At 30.7% G+C, this 19,734-nt stretch overlaps 3 protein-coding genes across 3 annotated transcripts; 2 read left to right on the forward strand and 1 right to left on the reverse strand.

Moving 5' to 3' along the window:
* Positions 1-14: 14 nt before the first annotated feature.
* Positions 15-2,654, reverse strand: LOC137822440 (uncharacterized). Its single transcript, XM_068627327.2, has 5 exons — positions 2,526-2,654; positions 1,916-2,451; positions 795-1,780; positions 295-569; positions 15-215 (listed from the first exon to the last, which is right to left on the reverse strand). Exons 1-5 carry the CDS (start codon positions 2,652-2,654, stop codon positions 15-17), a joined length of 2,127 nt encoding a protein of 708 aa, XP_068483428.2.
* Positions 2,655-4,586: 1,932 nt separating this feature from the next.
* LOC137820844 (nucleosome assembly protein 1;2) lies at positions 4,587-7,925 on the forward strand. The gene is made up of 11 exons (XM_068625126.2): positions 4,587-4,782; positions 4,865-4,908; positions 5,083-5,178; positions 5,581-5,673; positions 6,008-6,086; positions 6,164-6,225; positions 6,342-6,526; positions 6,634-6,811; positions 6,899-6,942; positions 7,093-7,282; positions 7,574-7,925. The coding sequence occupies exons 1-11, from the start codon at positions 4,737-4,739 to the stop codon at positions 7,640-7,642; spliced, it is 1,086 nt and encodes a 361-aa protein (XP_068481227.2). The 5' UTR covers positions 4,587-4,736; the 3' UTR covers positions 7,643-7,925.
* A 1,913-nt stretch (positions 7,926-9,838) lies between these two features.
* LOC137821753 (DNA repair protein recA homolog 3, mitochondrial) lies at positions 9,839-15,727 on the forward strand. Its single transcript, XM_068626502.1, has 8 exons — positions 9,839-10,104; positions 10,212-10,269; positions 10,546-10,763; positions 11,156-11,243; positions 12,560-12,732; positions 13,175-13,321; positions 14,311-14,445; positions 14,884-15,727. Exons 1-8 carry the CDS (start codon positions 10,033-10,035, stop codon positions 15,268-15,270), a joined length of 1,278 nt encoding a protein of 425 aa, XP_068482603.1. The 5' UTR covers positions 9,839-10,032; the 3' UTR covers positions 15,271-15,727.
* Positions 15,728-19,734: the final 4,007 nt, after the last annotated feature.

Consider the following 19,734-nt stretch of genomic DNA (forward strand, 5'->3'; position numbering starts at 1 on the left):
ATTGATAATGAAGTTTAACAAACCTGAACAAAATGATTTCCATGAACATGTCCAATACAGATGATGCGGTGATGATTAAAATCTGTTGGAGGTTGGGATCTTAATAGATAAATAGTCAATGATTGTTTAAGAGATAAACACACAACAATCACATTATATCGATTTGCAATAACGTATCCCATATCTGGTATTGTCATCCACTTATCTGTACTTATCTGCAAATAGAAGAAAATGTAACAAGTTAATCCACTTATACACCTTTTTACAATTAATAACATCATTTAGAATGAATACAATTACCACGTGGTCAACTAGAAGTGAATTTTTCAAAAATTCAAATCGTTCATCCCCGCCAAACAAATCAATATATTCTTGACGCCATTGACAAAGTTCTTTATGCAAGTTCATGCGTACAATAGCCCATGACTCCTCTCCCATACCCAATAATGCACCAACCGCACGATAGCCACAATGACCGTTAGCCTTAACATCAACAATATCAACAATGTAAGGATGAATTCCCACCAGAAATTGTTGTAGCATTGGTATTGATTTGGTTGGAGGAGTCTCTGAAATAAATCCCTTGCTACATTTCAAACTAGATGAACTATCATGTTGTGAAAGAATGGCATCAACATGTTCAAAGTAAGAAGGAATTCGCTTCGTTGATCTACCAAATTTACTCTAACGCCCTTTTAGTGCACCTTTTGTTTTGACTTTCTCCCTTGGTGGACATAAAGACGTGTTATCTAGATAGGTAATCTCACGTAATTTGGCTTTGATGTTAATCTTACCAGCCATGTCAACCTCCTTGAAACGATTCATGATGACAACCCACTCTTGTTGGATGGACAACTCTGCTGAAGTATCATCACTTGAAATATCTAAAAAGCTTAATCGTGTCCAAATGAGATGCACTGACTGCAATGGTATGCTACCCACACCAAAAGAAGCCAATTCACAAGCACAAGGAAGGCCATGAGTAGATCTAATGGTGCACCCACAACGAGATTTATCTAAACCAACATATTGAACTCGATCACTCTCTTCTGCAATATACTGCAAGGCATATTTCGATACGAAGCCAAACAATTTCTTATATCTTGTTACATTGAAGACATGACTCACTACATGCAAACTTTTTTCAAATGAAGATTTAATTGCATTATGTTGTAAGATGATCATCTTATTAATGGATTCCCAACAAAAGCATAAGTCCCCCATTGACGTCTCAAGGATCCTCTTTAAACTCCAATGTGCAGCCTCAACCCTGTTACTTGTCGTGTTGCCTAAGTGCATGACTTTATCCGTCCAAGCCTTAACAAACTTTTCTTTATGTGGATTTAACCAAGTACTAATCACATATTCAGTAAATATAGGCCATGGTGAACAAACAACATTAAATGCCTCAACGCGATGTTCATAGGACTCTACATTTTCACAATCAACAATTGCTCCCCAAGATTCCATCACTTGATCCCATTCCTCTTTTGGATGAACAATCATTTTACATTTAGCTTTAACATTTTTATCAATGTGAAAACGACATAACAAATTAGCAACTTCGGGAAACACAACATTTATTGCATTCATTAGAGCAATATCTCTATCACTAACCACAACCTTCGGGTACGAATCAAATCTCAAAAACAAACCTTTCAGCTTCTCAAGGGCCCATACAAAGTTATAATGATGTTCTGATGCGAGTAACATAAATGCAACACTGAAGGTCAATCCCGTTGAGGTTACACCAACAACTTCAAACAAGGGCATCCTATACCTATTAGTTTTATAGGCATTGTCCATCATCAATACAATGTTAAAGGCATTCAATAGCTTCACTCAATCAGGGTGTGTCCAAAATAAATCTTGCACAACATTCGTCCCTTCTTCAAACCTAGACCAATGGACATACATATCACGCTCAAGTAACATCATCAATTGTTGCATTTCAGTTCTATCACCTCGTACTGATTTTTTGTACATATATTGTGCATTATAAACTTGCTTTATTGTTCTCACATTTTTCTTATTATGCTTTTTCAATGTCAGCAAAATATTTCTAGGCTTCACCGAACTGTCTGTCATGTCCATAAGCATTGACTTCTCACTACATGTGAACCTACCAGCATATGGATGACCAACCAATGTATTTGCCAACTCATGATTATGAGACCCACAAATTAATTTTAATATCCACCCTTCACCACTCTTTACTGGATACCCTCGTAATCTGAAAGGACAACCACATTTCCTAATTCCACTCTCAGTAACCTGTAAATTCTTCTTATATCGTCTGTATTGACCTCCTCTCTCACAACCTAATAACACAAATGTTTTCCTTCCTCGTTGGCCAGTTGAAGTATCCGATCTCAATATCACAATACAAAAACCAATGTCAAACCCAACTTTTCCAACCCACTTTAGGAGCTCATCCCGAGTACAAAATACCTACAAAAGTTATCATAACAAATTATTTACTAATTAACAAACAACTTAAAAATACTTTACAAACTTAACTTTACCTCATCTGTAGTAAACACATTTGTACATTCATATCCCTTCGATTTAGATAATGACTTCTCAATATCATCATCATCCCACACATTCACACCATCATATAATTGTTGTTCAAATTCTTCACTACTGTCCATGCTTCTACAAATAAAAAAAATAAAACAAAATTATTTCCGGATCCATGAATCCATAAGTTAAAAAAATCATTCCGGATCCAACAATCCATAACTCAAAAAGACTATTATGGATTCAGGAATCCATAACACAAAAAAACCATTCCAGATTCATGAATCCGGAATGCACCATAACACAAAATATAATTTTGGATTCATAAATCCGTAATGCAAGTAAAGCATTTCGGATTCATGAATCCATAACACAAAATACTGTACCGGATCAACCCATCCGTAATGAAATTTAAGCTTCCGGATTCAGAAATTCAGAGAACAACATATTATGGCATTTTACTTCTGGAACACCCCCTCATCCGGAACACATTATTTCATTTATTCCGGATTCATGAATTCGGAAGGTATTATCGGATCCTGATATCCGGTAATTCTGAAATTTCCATAACCACTGTGTTTCTTAAAAAAAGCCTTTACTCTTACCTCTATAACCGAGACAACACTTCGGCAACGTTGTGTACTCCTCCGCCTTGCTTTCAACAATTATGAAGAACCTCCACAACACTTGAAACCCAAGGATGAAGATGAGCAGTGACTGTGAAAGTGCTGAACGTTGCCCTTTTCAAACTTTTGCTCAAGATTAATGATAGAATATTTAAAATTGTGGGGTACAGGAAGAAAAACGTGGGGTGCAGGAAGAACAAGCCAAACTGAAAAGGAAAGTTGGGTCAAATCCTCTCCATGCATGTTTCTCCAATCCTATTACACTGTAACATCTTAAAACACTGAGGCACCACTGTTTTTAGTATAATAATTAATTTTATTAGATTTAATTTAATATTTTATGAGAAATGATTTAACTTAAACATAAATTTAAAAATATAATTTGTTTAATTATTATTCATTTATTAATAATTATTCCAATAATCAATAAATCTAATATAATAATAAAACTTTTATCATTAATAAATTTGATACCAAATATAAAAAAATATATCTGCAAATTAAATTTATTATTATAGTATGTTTTAAATTTTTATCAATGAATTTAATACATTATTAATTTTAATATTAAATTAATGTTTTTAACGTTAGCTTAAATAATAATTTAAATTTTAAAAATTCACTGTAAATAACTATCCTTAAATAATACGTGTCCTAACTATTATATATTTAAGTTAACGATTAATTATGTTTAAAAAAATATTTAAATTATGATTAACTAAAAAAACCCCTTTAATAAACTAATCTAGTACATTATTTATTCTTTAAACAACATCTTTAAAAATTACAATTTCTCAATAATAATACAAAAAACATTTTAATTAATAATAATAAATTTATTTTCAGTAATAATGATATCATAAATTTAGTACCAATTTTAATTAATAGTAATGATGAATTAAAAATATTTGCAAAACTTATTAATTTTTAATATAATATTATTTTACAATTTCATTTACTAAATTAAAACATCGATATTTATTTATTTATTAATAGTATACTTTTATTATATTTATACTCATATTTATTTTTCTATTTATATATAGAAATTCGAGTCCTATAAAGCCAAATTCTGACAAGTTTTCAGCAAAAGAATACCAAATTGAGATTCAAAATTGATCTCAGAACCCAAAGTCCAACCTAAAAAAGTAGTTGCGTAAATTTATTTAAAAAATAGTGTAATTAGATAATTTTTCCTTTTAAAAAATGGTATATTTTGATTTCATAGAATATATTTCTGGGATAATATGTTAACACCATATACAGTAAAATACATAAATTAACATTTTATTTATTTTTAATTTAAAATATCATTATAATGATTTTTTAAGTATATATATTTTACTTTTCCGGTGTTAAAGAAATATTTTCTTATATTTTGAGCATATTGAATTATTTAATTATGAAAATAAAATAGTAGTAGTAAATAGTAATAGTAGTAGGGTGAGAGGGTAAGGAGTGTTGTTTAAAAAGAGTGTGAGAAGAGGATTCGTCAAACCCTGCTTCATTCCCTCTTTCTAGGGTTTTAGTTCTCTTCCTCTTTTCCCTCTTTTCCCTCTTTTCCTCTTCAACCTTCTTCTCTTCTCAATGTCCAACAACAACCAGAACATCACCATGACCGATCTCACTTCAGGTTCTTTCTCCTTCCTCTCTCTTTTTCTCAATCTTCCTTTTCAATTTTAATTTTCCTCACTTCCTTTGGTTTTTCTGTGCAGCACTCAACGAAGACAATCGCGCCGATCTAGTCAGTGCTCTCAAGGTATCCTTAACTGTTTTGCACTTCCTCAAATCGAATTTGTTTACACTTTGTAAGGTTTTTAAGGATAACGATTCTTCTGTTTGCCTCGCCGGAATACAATTTTTGTTTTGTTTGCTTGAGTATTGGATTCTTTCATTGGTATTTGATTTTTGCTGGACTGAATTTTTTGTGCAGAGTAAGATACAGAGTCTTGCTGGACAGCATTCTGATATTCTGGAGACTCTATCGCCTGTCGTCAGGAAGCGTGTTGAATCTCTTAGGGAGATTCAGGTATATACTCTTTTTGTTAATTATGGCGCTGCTGCTTTTTGTGGATTGCTTATATTTTTATAAGTTCAAATTTTAAATTGGGAGGATTGATTTGTGGAGTTTATTGTTTTTGTTGAACTTTTGTATAATCAAAAGTAAGGTTTGACTGGGAAAGAACGTTTTTGCAATGATGTGAACTTCTTTATTTCGATATTTTATGACTTTTGTGGTTCGCCCTGACTATATCTACATTTGTTATGCGGGTAAAACAATTGTTTTGAGTGTTGATTTTGAATTGGAGTTTTATCTCTACGGTTAGACCCTTTTCACTGATTGTTTTTGACATGAGCTTCTCCGTAATTAATCTGTCTTTTTTTATAATTAGGCTATGTCAGCTTCCTAATATGTTTGTTGAATGTTCAGGGTAAACATGATGAAATAGAGGCTGAATTCTTTAAGGAGAGAGAAGCTCTTGAAGCTAAGTACCAAAAGTTGTATCAGCCGTTGTACACAAAGGTATCCTGAGTATTCTGTAATGTAGAGACATGCATATGATGTTTAAGTTATCTTTCTGTGTTGCATAATCTGCTTCTCGTAGATAACAAACTTGATGCTATTTAAGGAAGACAATTTTGTTTATGTAATGTAGAGACATGCTTATGATGTTTAAGATATCTTTCTGTGTCGCATAATCTGCTTCTCGCACATATCAGACTTGATGCTATATAAGGCAGACATTTTTGTTTCTATTAATGATCTTTTAATCTATTTTGAAATTCTTGATTCTGATTTGTATTGGATAATTTGATGTAATATCCTTGTCAATGAACTTATTAATATATGGATGCAGCGCTTTGATATAGTAAATGGTGTTACTGAAGTGGACGGGGCAGCAAATGAAACAACCGATGAATCAGAAGAGGATAATGGTGGGTAGAGACTATATAATGAATCCTTATTCTGTTGTTTCAATTATCTGAGATAGCAATTTCCTTGTGACTTGTAGAGAAAGGAGTACCTTCTTTTTGGCTCAATGCAATGAAAAATAATGATGTGTTGGCTGAAGAGGTTGGTCAATTTCTTACCAGCTGAATCTTCTGAGTTTTGCCTCAAATTTACATCTTTAGTTGGACCCCAAAAATTATGTTTTAAGTGATCCTTTTACTGTTTTTTTTGTGAACTAGATTTCAGAGCGTGATGAAGGTGCTCTCAAGTTTCTAAAAGACATCAAGTGGAGCCGGGTAGAAAACCCTAAAGGATTCAAGCTTGAGTTTTTCTTTGATACCAATACTTACTTTTCAAACTCTGTCTTGACTAAAACATATCATATGATTGATGAGGATGAACCTATATTGGAGAAAGCAATTGGGTATGGTGTTCATTTTACACGATTATGTTATGTAATGTGTTTACAATATTGTCCAAAGGGTTTAGGCTCGATGTAGATTAAGTTTTGGTTTCTACCCTTTTTAATAGGACGGAAATTGAATGGTACCCGGGAAAATGCTTGACTCAGAAGGTGTTGAAGAAAAAGCCCAAGAAGGGTTCAAAGAATGCTAAACCAATTACCAAAACTGAAAACTGTGAAAGCTTCTTCAATTTTTTCAAACCACCAGAGGTTCCTGAAGATGATGATGACATTGATGAAGATTTGGTATGACATTTTGTCTCAATAAACTCGAGGCTAAAAGTAAATACGAAACTTTTGTGCATTGCTATAATAGTTTCACTTTTTCAACAGGCTGAGGAGCTTCAGAATCAGATGGAACAAGATTATGACATTGGGTAAGCTTAATTGATGTTTTGTACTAATACAAGCCTCATAATTTTTATTGTCCCGCATGTTGCATGATTATCTTATTCTCTGTCCAAGCATAAAATGATAGTCCTTGTTTCGGTATTCTTGAATATAAGTTAATCTTGATTCCTGTTTAGGTCAACTATAAGGGACAAAATTATCCCTCATGCTGTATCTTGGTTTACCGGGGAGGCTGTTCAGGGAGATGAGTTTGAAGACCTGGAGGATGACGAAGACGAAGATGATGAGGAGGATGAAGAAGAGGATGAAGACGAAGATGACGATGATGAAGAGGAAGAGGAGGAAGACACTAAGACTAAAAAGAAGGTACACTTTATTTTATTTGGAGTATCGAAACCTTGTTTTGTTTGTTATTTGATAGGTTGGAACCAGAATTAATGTATTTGTTTTTCACCTGCATTGTTACCAATTTACTTTGGAATGTTGCAGTCATCTGCCACTAACGTCCGATATTTTGACTGTGGTCTGAATGAAATTATACCTGGACACATGATTTCGCCCAAGATGTCTTGTTTTAAGTTTGTTTGTTATTGTGTAGTTAACATTCTCTTTATTTTTCATTACTCTGGTCACTGTATTTGTATTTCTGATTTTCAGAAGAGTGGAAGGGCACAGATTGGTGATGGTCAGCAGGGTGAGCGACCTCCAGAGTGCAAGCAGCAGTAGTTTAGTTCTTTGATGTGTTATGCAGCTGATGAGTATTTTTGAGGTCCTATGGTGCCTGATGAAAAGTGGGTTTCAATTTCGTGCGGTTTTTGGTGGTCCTTGATTCATTTTCCTCCCTAGATCCTATAGTTTGAATTTATTTTAGTCCTTTTTTTATCCATTCATTTGGAGAGAATGTGGTTATTATATATAGTGAGGGATACTGTGATTTGTTATGTTGGAATTTGTATGTCATTTCAGATACTTAAATTATTTTATAGGCCGTGTGCTATGGTTACTATTATTTATCTTGTTAATTTTTTTATACATAATTGTTTTTAATATGAATTAGTATTTCCTAAATGATATATTTAAAGTGTTAAATGTTTAGACGGGGCAAAATTTACTGTAGTCCTCAAGAAAGTAAAGTTATACACTCTTTTTAGAGATCTTACCCTTAAGATAATGTCTTCGTGAAAAAATTGAAGTAATGACGCGATGCACTTGTACCTTGGCAATGTCGGTGTGTATTGAATACTGAACAGAATGTTTTGATATCTTTCGCATCTAGTCCTCATAGATATTAAATATACTTAATTTAGTAGAAATCTCAAAGCATTAACTGTAGCTACATTGTTTTTATGGTGTAAGATTGTTAAGTTACAATATTTAGTGCAATCCAAATCCCTTGATAGCAAGATCTAGTGCAATCCAAATCCCATTCCCACCCCTTCCATCAATAATGCATGAAAACTGCAGTTGCAATATGTGCCATAAAAACTAAAGGCTCGCGAAATTCAACTTTTTTCTAAAATCCATGAGAATCAAAATTATTCTGGTTTACAGAGGAAGTGAACAATATGGACCGAGTGTTATCAGAACTTATTGGTATTCAACTGGCAAAACGGATAGAGCTTAAGCACTGTTTTAAATGCCTTGTAGGATGATAATGATAAAATATACACAAAAACTTGGTAAAACTGTTAGCAGTTTATATTTTTATGAGATAGAGGTTCATTTAGTGTTCTAAATACCAAAAGAATGTTGGAGGCTCATATAGGTAAATAAAGTGAGTTAAATAAAAGATTATACGTGTAAGAATATCCATAAAGTCATTGTTGTTGTATCTTTCCTAGCTTTAGTTCATTTTTAATGGTTTGGTCGCCTTAATATTTGGATATGATGCAGTTGTTATCGTCTAGCATTTGAATCTGAATTCATAATCCCTGATTAATACAAAACAATTTGCACTTAGAAAAGGCAAAATAATGATATTGAACTTCATACACAAAAATAGAAGTATTAAAAATTTAAGATCGTATAAAAAATATCACCAAACAAATAATAACACACACAATAAATAATTGTTTTTCCCAACTAAATACCTCCTAACGTGTTTAAGTAAAGTAGAAATCGTGATATAAATTTGAAAACAGTTATAAATTATTAAATATTTAAAAGTCATGCAGGTAAATGAAGGGAGACAATTTTACACCTCAACATATTTTTTGGACAAAATTTAGAACAGAATAATACAGTAATTACTAAACTGTTTCTTCCTGCACCTCCATCACTTTTTTAGCCCACCTGCATAAATTTTAAAATTCTCAAAATTATCCTTTACTAAAAAGATAAAAATAGAAACAATATTTTACATTACAGATTACTTAATTTATTCCTGCACCTCCAAAACTTATTTAAGAAAATAATTTTCCAGGATTATGTAATTCAAAAGTTAAAATTATCACTTTTAGATTATGCAATCCATAACCTACTTCACCACTAATTTGAAACTAATTCAAGAAAATAAATCTTCTGAATTACATAATTCAAAAGGGACAATTTTTAACTTTTGGATTATGTAATTCGAAAGATTTATTTTTTTAAATAAGTTTTGAATTATGTAATCCAGTATTGTGAGTTGTTAAATAGGTTTTGGATTACGTATTGCAGGAGTGAAAGTTTTTGATTTTTGGATTACGTAATCTGTAGTGTAAAATATTGTTTCTATTTTTATCTTTTTAGTGAATGTTAATTTTTTTGAGAATTTTAAAATTTATGGAGGTGGCTGAAGAAGTGAGGTGCAGGAAGAAGCAGTTTAATTACTATATTTTTTTTTTCTTATTAAGTCAGTGAAACTTCATGGGCCGGGCCCAACAAAGATGTAATAGACACGAACCTTTCCTTACACAAAACAAAAAAGAATTGTTCCCTAGTAATTGGAAATGGCAATGGCAATGGCAATGGAAATTGAAAATGGAGGGAAAGCAAACCCTAAATTCATTGCACCAATATAAAATTAAGAGAAAAAGAAGAGAAAAAAGACGTTCTATTTTACTTCAGAAACAGACACTGCACACTTCATTTGTGAACAAAAACAAATTATTATTCCTTTTTAGGGCCTCTGTTCCATGGCGTGGCTGCTTCGCACCGCTAGCTCTTCTATTCTTAAACGTTCTTTCTTCCATTCCGACCTTCTGACGGTGATGCATTATATGTCTATTTTTAAAGATTATATATTTTTTGAAAAAGTTATTCTGTTCATGAATGAATGAATGATGATGATTTTTGGGTACCATTTTGCTTGCAGCGCTTTTGCTTCAAACCTGGACTATTGGGCACGTCTCAAGTTTTGAGCTTTTCAACTCGTAAGGGTTTTCTAAAGTATTATTTTGGTTTTATTGTGTTGACTCTCGTACTTGGGTAGTTATTTGTTGCTCTGAACCAAGCAGGATCAGAAAAAATGTGCATTTCACTTGTTTTTATTGCATGGGTTTTGTGCCTTTTAGTCATAGTAAGGGGGTTGCTGCCTTTTTTCTTCCTGTAACGTTTTGTTTTACTACTTTTTATTTTTTTGGGGTTTTCTTTGAGTTTGATGCTGATTACAAGTTTATAGCGTTTTTAATTTTTTTGTACACTTGAAGGTAGAAGGAGGTCTAAATCAGATGGAAGTGACTCAGGTGAAGAGAACATGTCTAAGAAAGATGTGGCCCTACAACAAGCTATTGATCAGATCACTTCTGCATATGGAAAGGGATCTATCATGTGGCTTGGTCGTTCTGTGTCACCTAAAAATATTGCTGTGGTGTCTACTGGTTCTTTTGCTCTTGATATAGCACTTGGGGTTGGAGGTCTTCCAAAGGTATCTTTTTATTCTTTTGTACCGGAACCAATATTGAACTCTTTTAATATATTGAATTAGTTCTTTTGTTGATAACAATAAGCCTTTTCATTTTTTTTGGTGCGGGGTGGGGGTTCAATTTGTTAGCTTTCTCTCCACAATTCTTTTGTGTATTTGCCAATTATAGTTGTACAACTTTATCTGGTCTTTGAAAATACCAATTTATATAGCTATCATATCTTGTTTTTGCAACTGCAAAATATGGTTTTGGTTATGAGACCTTGCTAGCATTTTGGTATCCATATATGTTAGCCACTTATTTGGGATATACATATATCGAGAAGAGCATCAAGGATTGAAACAATCCTATATTTCATTATGCAACCTCTATTTTATATAACTGATGTGTGTAGGGGCGTGTTGTGGAAATATTTGGTCCAGAGGCTTCTGGGAAAACAACTCTTGCTTTACATGTGATTGCAGAAGCACAGAAGCTAGGAGGTTGGTTATCTTTTTATGCTATTTTTGAAGTGATAATTAAAATGTCAGTTGCTTTTGGTTGTTTTAAATATACAATTACAATTTCACCTGTCTTATATGACCATGACGGTAATATTTTTGCACAAGTATCAATTTATGTAGCTCAACTTATAAGTTCCATCATTAACTTCTTTCTAAGCACGTATAAACTTAAGGTATCTTAACATTCTTTCCTTTGAAAAGTCTTAACAATAGGATTTAACTATTGAAAATCTGCTATAAGTTAAATACTAGTCCAAATTGAGGTTATAGCAACAAATTGAGGTTATAGAAGCTTCATAGAGAACACTGTTTGTGTTCACTTGGCTACCTAGAATAGAGAACATGTCCTCATATATGTCAGAAGATGCTATCACTCTCTAGTGAGCAATTTTGTAATATGTGGATTCAGATAACTCTTTGTTTATCTTAGCCAGGAGTGGCTGTGTTCAAAGAACACTTGTTTTAGCTATGTGTGGTTGGGTTCAAAGAATACTTGTTTTAGCCAAGAGTGGCTAGGTTCAAAGAATGCTTAGTTTTATGGCTTGGTCCAAAAAATACTTGGTTTTAGGTAGAAGTGGAATACTTGGGTTTAGCCAGGAGTGACTGGGTTTAGAGAATACTTGATTTTAGCCAAGGAGTGGTTGGGTTTTCAAAGAATTCTAAATTGTAGCCGAGAGTGGTTGGGTTTAAAGAATACTCAATTTTAGCCTAGAATAGTTGGGTACAAAGCATACTAAGTTTTAATTAAGAGTTAGCAAAGAGTGGTTACGAAATAATACTCAAGGGGGCTAGGAGCCCAAACAATACTCAATGGGTTAGCAAGAGTGACTATGTGCTCAAAGAATACTCGTGCTGTACTTCACATCATTAGTTTGCTCAGTGGAACTCAATGATTGAGAACATGATGTAGTTTGTTATGTCAAAGAAACCAATTTAAAAATATAGGCTGTATTTCTCTTTCCCTTTATCCCTTTTGTTTTGTATATTGTAACCATTTGTACTAATCTAAGAGGGAGGGTCACTATAAGGCTATGTCTAACGCAATCCTTATTAAGAAAATCGTTGACAGATCGCTGACCCTTTATAAACTGTTTGAATTATCATCATCAGACAATATTTGTGAAAAGTTTTTAAGAAGAAACAAAACACAATTCAATCCTCCCTTGTGTTTTTCCTGTTTTCTATAATCTGGATTTATGTTCCCATAAGTTTAATAATAACAAAAAGGGTGTATACTTTTGGTACTGTGTACCTTTTGATATATCTCTGTTAATTAATTTGTTTGTATCATGCAGGCTACTGTGCCTTTGTTGATGCTGAGCATGCACTTGATAAGACACTTGCAGAGTCAATTGGAGTAAATACTAAGAACTTGCTTCTCTCACAACCCGATTGTGGTGAACAAGCACTTGGCCTTGTGGATACCTTAATTCGGAGTGGTTCAATTGATGTAGTTGTTGTTGACAGTGTAAGTATGGAACCCTTCATGTTTTGTTTTAACTGGTACTTGCTCAGTGTGAGTGTGATTATTGATTTTGTACATATGCATATAGTGTGAATTGTGAAAACATTAATGCACCCTATTAAATGCTTTAAATCACTTAAAAAGGCAAATATTGACACAAAAGTTTTGGAGGGATGAATATCAAAGAAAAATATTTTACAGGGACTAAAACAACAACTAACACATTTTATAAGGACTAAAATGGGTGATTTCAAAGGGATGAAAATAAAAAAAATTATTGGGGCCAAAATCTTTTATAGGGATTAAAAACATATTTAAGCCTTTTTTTTTTCTTTTTAACTTTAATGAAGTTTTGCTATTTCATTGATATCTTGTTTCACTCGGTTGATGTTCTTATAAGTTTTGAGTTAATGTCTTCAACAATTTGCTATGTTTCCATTTATAGGTGGCTGCTCTGGTTCCTAAAGGTGAGCTTGATGGTGAGATGGGTGATGCTCACATGGCAATGCAGGCTAGGTTGATGAGTCAGGCTCTTCGGAAATTGTGCCACTCCTTGTCTCTTTCCCAGTGTATATTGGTTTTTATAAACCAGGTATTAGCCACGGTTGCATTGCATTGTTATCAAATTTCCTAAGGTTAAATTATGGATATTTATTTATATCGAGGAATTAAGCATGCATAACTAATCTATGTATTAGTTGGGATAGTCTGATGTGTACTCATTACATCTTGGTCTTTGACTATGTTTTGTGGACCTTCTGAGCCAAAGTGCTTTGCTTTCTAATTAGTGGCTGAGGTTGGGGTTGGTTAGTCTTACACAGTCAGTGTGCTTTTAGGTTCATTATTACGAGTTTTCTGTTGTAATTATCATGTTTTATAATCTTTACTTGATTGTTATGTTGAAATTAAACATTTGTTCCCTTTTTTAGCTTTGTTCTTTCCTTTTTACAGTCATTGCCTAGCTACATTTTCTTTCCACTTTCTGTTTTACTCTCTTAGAGCTGCATGAGTACAAAATATATAGTGCCTGCTTTTATCTGTGACTTTAGAGATAAAAAACGTAAGCTATAAAATAATCGGCATAAGTTGTGGTCAAGGGATGTACGACATGCATATGGCATCCTGGAATACCCACTTATTCAAATTCAACTAATTAATATCTTTTTCGAAAATGTTATGAATGTTATGGTATGAGCTTTGTTCCTGGTGTATATATCAGGTCCAGTAAACTCTAAAATGAGATGGAATATGTTGATGTACTTCTGTTTTCTGGATTATCTAAATTAATTGAATGTGATATTGATCTATTTGTAATGAAGTATTGGTGGGCCAGTTTCTATTTGCTATTTAACCAATTTTTGTGATATTGATTGTGCTTGATTGAGGTAGTTGTTTGATCCTAGGGAATGTTCTTGACATGCATGTTATTAAATTTTACTGTTTGTCTGTGTGTGTGTGTGTATATATATATATATATATAGGAATTCGTATCTGTTCTTTTAAATTGAAGTAATTCTGTTGAGATTACTTGAAGAAATGGTTACCTTTTAATTATGGAAACTCTTGTGTATGGTTCTCCAGGTGAGGTCAAAGATTTCTACTTTTGGGGGATTTGGTGGTCCCACTGAAGTTACTTGTGGTGGTAATGCACTGAAGTTCTATGCTTCTGTGCGGTTAAATATCAAAAGAATTGGGTTTGTCAAGAAGGGTGAAGAGGTACAAATCATCAAATTCTTCTCTTCCATGCATACTGCATTACTATTCCCATGCTTTCTCAAATAGCATGGTTTCAAATAAGCATGAGTAAATATGTGAACTTTTGATTGCTCTTTCCAATGTATTGTAATTTGTACCTTTATACAAGTACTCTAACAACAGTTAGATAGACAGATCTTTAATAAAGAACCAAGTAAAATTTTTTACTTATTTTTTTGTTGGATGCATTGCAAGATTGTTCTGATGCTGACCCTTAAACTAGTGCTCTTCACTAGCTATCCATGGTTGACTATTTTTTCTCGCACTTAATCTTTTGTATGTGGTCTCTGCTTGTGCAATATTTCACAGCGGCAGGTCTTAATATTGATTTGAACACATTAGGGTCTAGTTTATGGTATAAAAATGGATACTTATTCTTCATGGCATTTTCTTATGCAGACTTTGGGAAGCCAGGTTCTTGTGAAGGTTGTGAAGAACAAGCATGCCCCTCCATTTAAAACTGCACAGTTTGAGCTAGAGTTTGGCAAGGGTATTAGTAGAGAATCAGAGGTTATTGAGTTGAGCATAAAATACAAACTCATAAGGAAGAGTGGTTCATTTTATGAATATAATGGCCAGAATTTCCATGGCAAGGATGCTCTAAAGAGGTTCCTGGTGGACAGCGATGGTCTACAAGAATTAGCAACAAAGCTCAGGGAGAAGATTCTTAATGTAGAGCCGGAACTGGACCCAGAGGATCCGGCGATGAACGGAGACGTTATGGAAGAAATGGTATCTCTAGATTCTACTGATGAAACTGCTGCTGCTGCTGCCGTAGAAGCATAAATTTGCAAATACCCTTAAAAATGAGGTACTCTAGTTTCCCTGCTTCAAAAATGAAACGTTACTCAGAAGGGCTGTCACGGATGAAGGTGGCTCTAACAAGGTGAAAACGGATGCCTCATGGTTCCTAGTTTGGAACAAATTTTCCTCCCTGTGAGCACAAGGCACATTGCCTTTGTAAATCGAGATTTTTGGTCATTTTATGCTAGCCATGTGGTGCATCTAAGTTTTGTGAATGGGAGAAAAAAAGGACTATCTGATGAGGAATCAAGGGCAATAGGCTCATCAATAGTTAAGTCGTTTATATGATTGTCTGTGTGTATATGTTTTCCTTGTAAGATTTTTGCATGAATCAACACTAGTAGATGAACATCTTTCAGATTATTTTAGCTTAGTATATTAGACTTAACTGTATCTAGATGCACGTGATTTGATCTAAAATTCACTTCAGATTACAAAATGATGCAGAAGCTTACACTAGCTACTTCTCTTTTTAAATATATACTGTTCATCTCAGCACTATTGATCATATAATTATTCAACTTTGATGAGCTGGTGTTTGAATTTCTTAAAACATGCAGCTTGAGTCTCTAATTAGAGAATTTCCATGGCATCTCATGCATAAGCCAACATTCATCTAGTAGACTGAGATAAGTTGAAGACAACAACTAACACTTTAGAAATTAGACTAAAATAATTAGTTATTATATTAGTTAAATTAGAAATAATTATATATATATATATATTTTATTTAAATTAGTTTTTATTATTTTTTTATAAAATAGTTTTTAAATTAATATTTAACTATTAGTTATTAAAGTTTTAGTTACTACCTATTAGTTACTGCTGTTCTAAATTAGTCTCAATTAATTTTTTAGAAACTAATTTAGAATTTAAAACATTAGTAACTAAAATTTTGGTAATTAATTTAGAATTAATTTAAAAATTATTTTATAATATTTTATTAATAATAGAAATAACATTAGATATTAATAATTTTTAAATTAATATCTAATTTAGTGATTAATTATTATTGGTCTCTAAATTTAGTAATTAAATTTAGTAACTATTTAATAATTTTTTTATTTTCTAAATTTAGTTACTATTTAATAATTTTTTTATTTTCTAAATTTAGTTACTATTTAATGATTTTTTTTATTATAAATCAGCATATTTTTTTATCTAATTGATATTGAAATTCTCTAACTTTACTCAAGATACATCACAATCAACCAAACATTTAAATAATCAAACCACATTAAATAATTACACTTGAACCAAATAAAGAAATATAAGCTTAAGTTAATTAGATTAGAATAACTTCCTTTACTTTAAAATCTTGTGCTCTTAGAGAAAAACACTCAAAAACTTCCTTTACTTTAAATCTTGAGCTCTTGAAGAAAAACACTAAAAAACAGTAGAATAACTCAACAAGTTCTTACTTCAAAAATATAATTAGAAAACCAAGCACAACATTAAACTTATGCTAACATATATTCGTTTTTTTTATTAAATCACACATGCGGTGTACTAAATTCTTACTTGCAAAAGAAACAAAAATAAAAGAACTAAAAATTTGAGAAAAAAAACTTAAACAAGAAAAATATAATTAAATAAAGTTAACTTAAACTCTATTACCTTTTAAGTGCCAATGTTTTCAGAACTTAAAATGAAAAAGAATTAAAAATTTGAGGAAAAAAAAATACTTTGACAAGAAAAATATAGTTAGATAGTTAACCAAAACTCTATTACCTTTTAAGGGCCATACCCTAAAAAAAGAAAGAAAGGGAAGAATCAACGTCTCAATAACTTATAAAGAAATCAAAAGTGTTTAACTAAAAAAAAGAGGAAATATTTAAAAGAAATAAAAAATAAATTATTTTATAACTTTAAATAATTGAAATATTCATTCTTGACTTATCTTAAATCTTCTCATCCATTTATAAAAGCACGTGCTTGTTATTTACATAATATTTTAAAATTTAATTAATTTTTAATACATAATTTTATAAATGAATTAAAGTATAATGTATTATATAAAAATTATTTAAAAAACAACTCGTGGATGGAATGGGTAAAGATTGTTGTAGTAATACCTTCAAGAAATTTTACTTTATCATGCATTGAAACAGAATTTTCAAACACATCGTTTCTAAATACAAAGCAATAGTTCTAACAAGTTCTCTCTTTACAATCAATGATTTCAACATTATCATTTTTAAAACTATTTGTACTAAAATTTAAATAAAAAGTATCACTAAAAAAATTATTAAATAATAACCAAATTTATAGATAAAAAATAATTAGTCACTATATTGATTAATTTAGATACCAATTTAGAGACAAAAAAATTATCAATATCTAATGTGATTTCTATTATTAATAAAATATTATAAAATAATTTATAAATTGATATTTAAATTAACTACCAAAGTTTTAACTACTAATATTTTAGATTTTAAATTACTCTCTAAAAGAACAATAGAGACTAACTTCGAAGATAAGTAATTAGTATACTACAAAAAATATTAGATTCTAAATTTGGTAGTAAAAACTTTGGTAGCTAATTAGATACCAATTTAGAAACTATTTATTAATAAGAAAAACTAATAATTTTTTTAGTCTTTAAAATGATATCTAATTTAGTCACTTTAACAACTATTTATTTTTTATCTCTAAACAATTGGTTTCTATTTAATAATTTTATTGTAATGGTAGGTAAAAACTTAATAGCTAATAGTTAGATGATTGATTATTAATTCTGATTTTATTATTATTAATTCTGATTTTATTACCCTTAAATTATTATACCGTTATTATTGCATTAATGATTAGTTTATAGGACGGTTAGTATTCCTATTTTATAGGTTCCAGTAATTTGTAATTTTATTATATATATTATTGAAGTAAATCAAATGAATAAGATCAACTCAACAGTTTTGCAATCTTGTGCAATTACCTTCAATCAGTTTCTACAACCTTTTGTCTCCTCTTATCTCCTTTAAGTTCTTACATAGATACCAATTTAAAAATTATTTTATAGATTTTTATTAATAATAGAAACTATCTTATATACTAATAATTTTTTAATTTATAAAATAATTTATTTAATTAATATAATAATTAATTATTTTGATGTTTAAAATTACTTTTTATTTCACAATTTCATTATTGTTTTTAGTGTATATTCAGATTCGGCATAGATGTTAGTGAAGAAAACAGAGAAAGCAAAAGGTATATTGTCTTAAAAATTTATTGAAGGGTTTGAAGAAATTGGGATGAGGTGGAGAGTCAAAACCGCCGTCTCTAAAGCTCAACACAGATTTTCCACATAGAAATTTGATTGACTAACGTTCGAATCCTAAGAATAAGAACAAAAACATTTGTGGTTTTTAATTATGACTTTGTGATCATTTTGACCATCTTTTCAATTGAAACTGAATGTGGCCATCAATAGCTCTCATTGTCAAATGTTGTTGCTCCATTGTCCCTCTTGATAACATGATTTTTCATTAATGCATGCAATGCAACAAACACCACAATCACCTTTTACCTATACAATTTTATTGTGAAATCCCTTACATCAAGAACTTATCACACAAACACTATAAATAGGAAACTTATTCAATCTATTAGCTCAATTAATTAAAACAATGAGAATTATTTAATTCTTATGAAAAAAATAGTTTAACCCTCCAAATCAATAAAATTCATATATAAATATTTTGTATTTTGTTTTTTTTTTTTTATATAATATTTTCATTTTAACATTGTTAGAAACCTTTCACTGAGATCTAGTGGATAGACATAGTTGAATTAATAATTAGATAAAAAATGTATTTGACATTTATAATTTTGTTCTTTAGTGTTTATTAGTAATGAAATTTAGTATAATTATTAAATAGAAACTAAAAATAATTAGTTATTATATTAACTAAATTAAATAATTTAGGGACTACAAAATTATCCGCATTTAAAGTGATTTTTATTATTAATAAAAAATTTAAAATAATTTCTAAATTAGTATATAAGTTAGCTATTCAAGTTTTAGTTACTAATGTTTTGAATTCTAAATTAGTCTATAAAAGATTAATAGAAACTAATTTAAAATATAAAATAATAAATAATTAAAATTTTGGTAGTTAATTGTTAAATATTAATTTAAAATTTATTTTATAATTTTTGTTAATAATAGAAACTAGTTTATATACCAATAAATTTTTTAGTTTATAAAATAATATCTAATTTGGTGAAATAATAACTTTGATCTTACTAAACTGAGTTTCTATTTAATAATTTTCTTGTAATGAAATGTATTAAGAAAAAAAAATACTAACTATACTTAAATTTTAAAACATAAATTATTTTGATGAGAAAAAACTAAAAGATATGTAGAGTTATGAAAAGGAAGTAATGATAAGTTAGTAGAGAAAAATGACGATATTGAATAATAAGATGAACTGGTGG

This window comes from Phaseolus vulgaris, chromosome 9 (assembly GCF_051622355.1).
Source record: "Phaseolus vulgaris cultivar YP4 chromosome 9, ASM5162235v1, whole genome shotgun sequence".
In the NCBI taxonomy this organism is placed as follows: Eukaryota; Viridiplantae; Streptophyta; class Magnoliopsida; order Fabales; family Fabaceae; genus Phaseolus; species Phaseolus vulgaris.

Bases quoted from the DNA above. Each gene is read 5' to 3' on its own strand.
- LOC137822440 (XM_068627327.2), bottom strand. From the start codon at position 2,654: ATGGACAGTAGTGAAGAATTTGAACAACAATTATATGATGGTGTGAAT. The intron at 1,781-1,915 runs GTATGTCCATTG...TAAAACTAATAG, and splicing joins ATGTTACTTGAGCGTGATAT to GTATAGGATGCCCTTGTTTG. The intron at 216-294 runs GTATTCATTCTA...TTCTATTTGCAG, and splicing joins TAGTTGACCACGTGGTAATT to ATAAGTACAGATAAGTGGAT.
- LOC137820844 (XM_068625126.2), top strand. From the start codon at position 4,737: ATGTCCAACAACAACCAGAACATCACCATGACCGATCTCACTTCAG. The intron at 5,674-6,007 runs GTATCCTGAGTA...ATATGGATGCAG, and splicing joins ATCAGCCGTTGTACACAAAG to CGCTTTGATATAGTAAATGG. The intron at 6,087-6,163 runs GTGGGTAGAGAC...TGTGACTTGTAG, and splicing joins TGAATCAGAAGAGGATAATG to AGAAAGGAGTACCTTCTTTT.
- LOC137821753 (XM_068626502.1), top strand. From the start codon at position 10,033: ATGGCGTGGCTGCTTCGCACCGCTAGCTCTTCTATTCTTAAACGTTCT. The intron at 10,764-11,155 runs GTATCTTTTTAT...TGATGTGTGTAG, and splicing joins GGGTTGGAGGTCTTCCAAAG to GGGCGTGTTGTGGAAATATT. The intron at 12,733-13,174 runs GTAAGTATGGAA...TTCCATTTATAG, and splicing joins ATGTAGTTGTTGTTGACAGT to GTGGCTGCTCTGGTTCCTAA.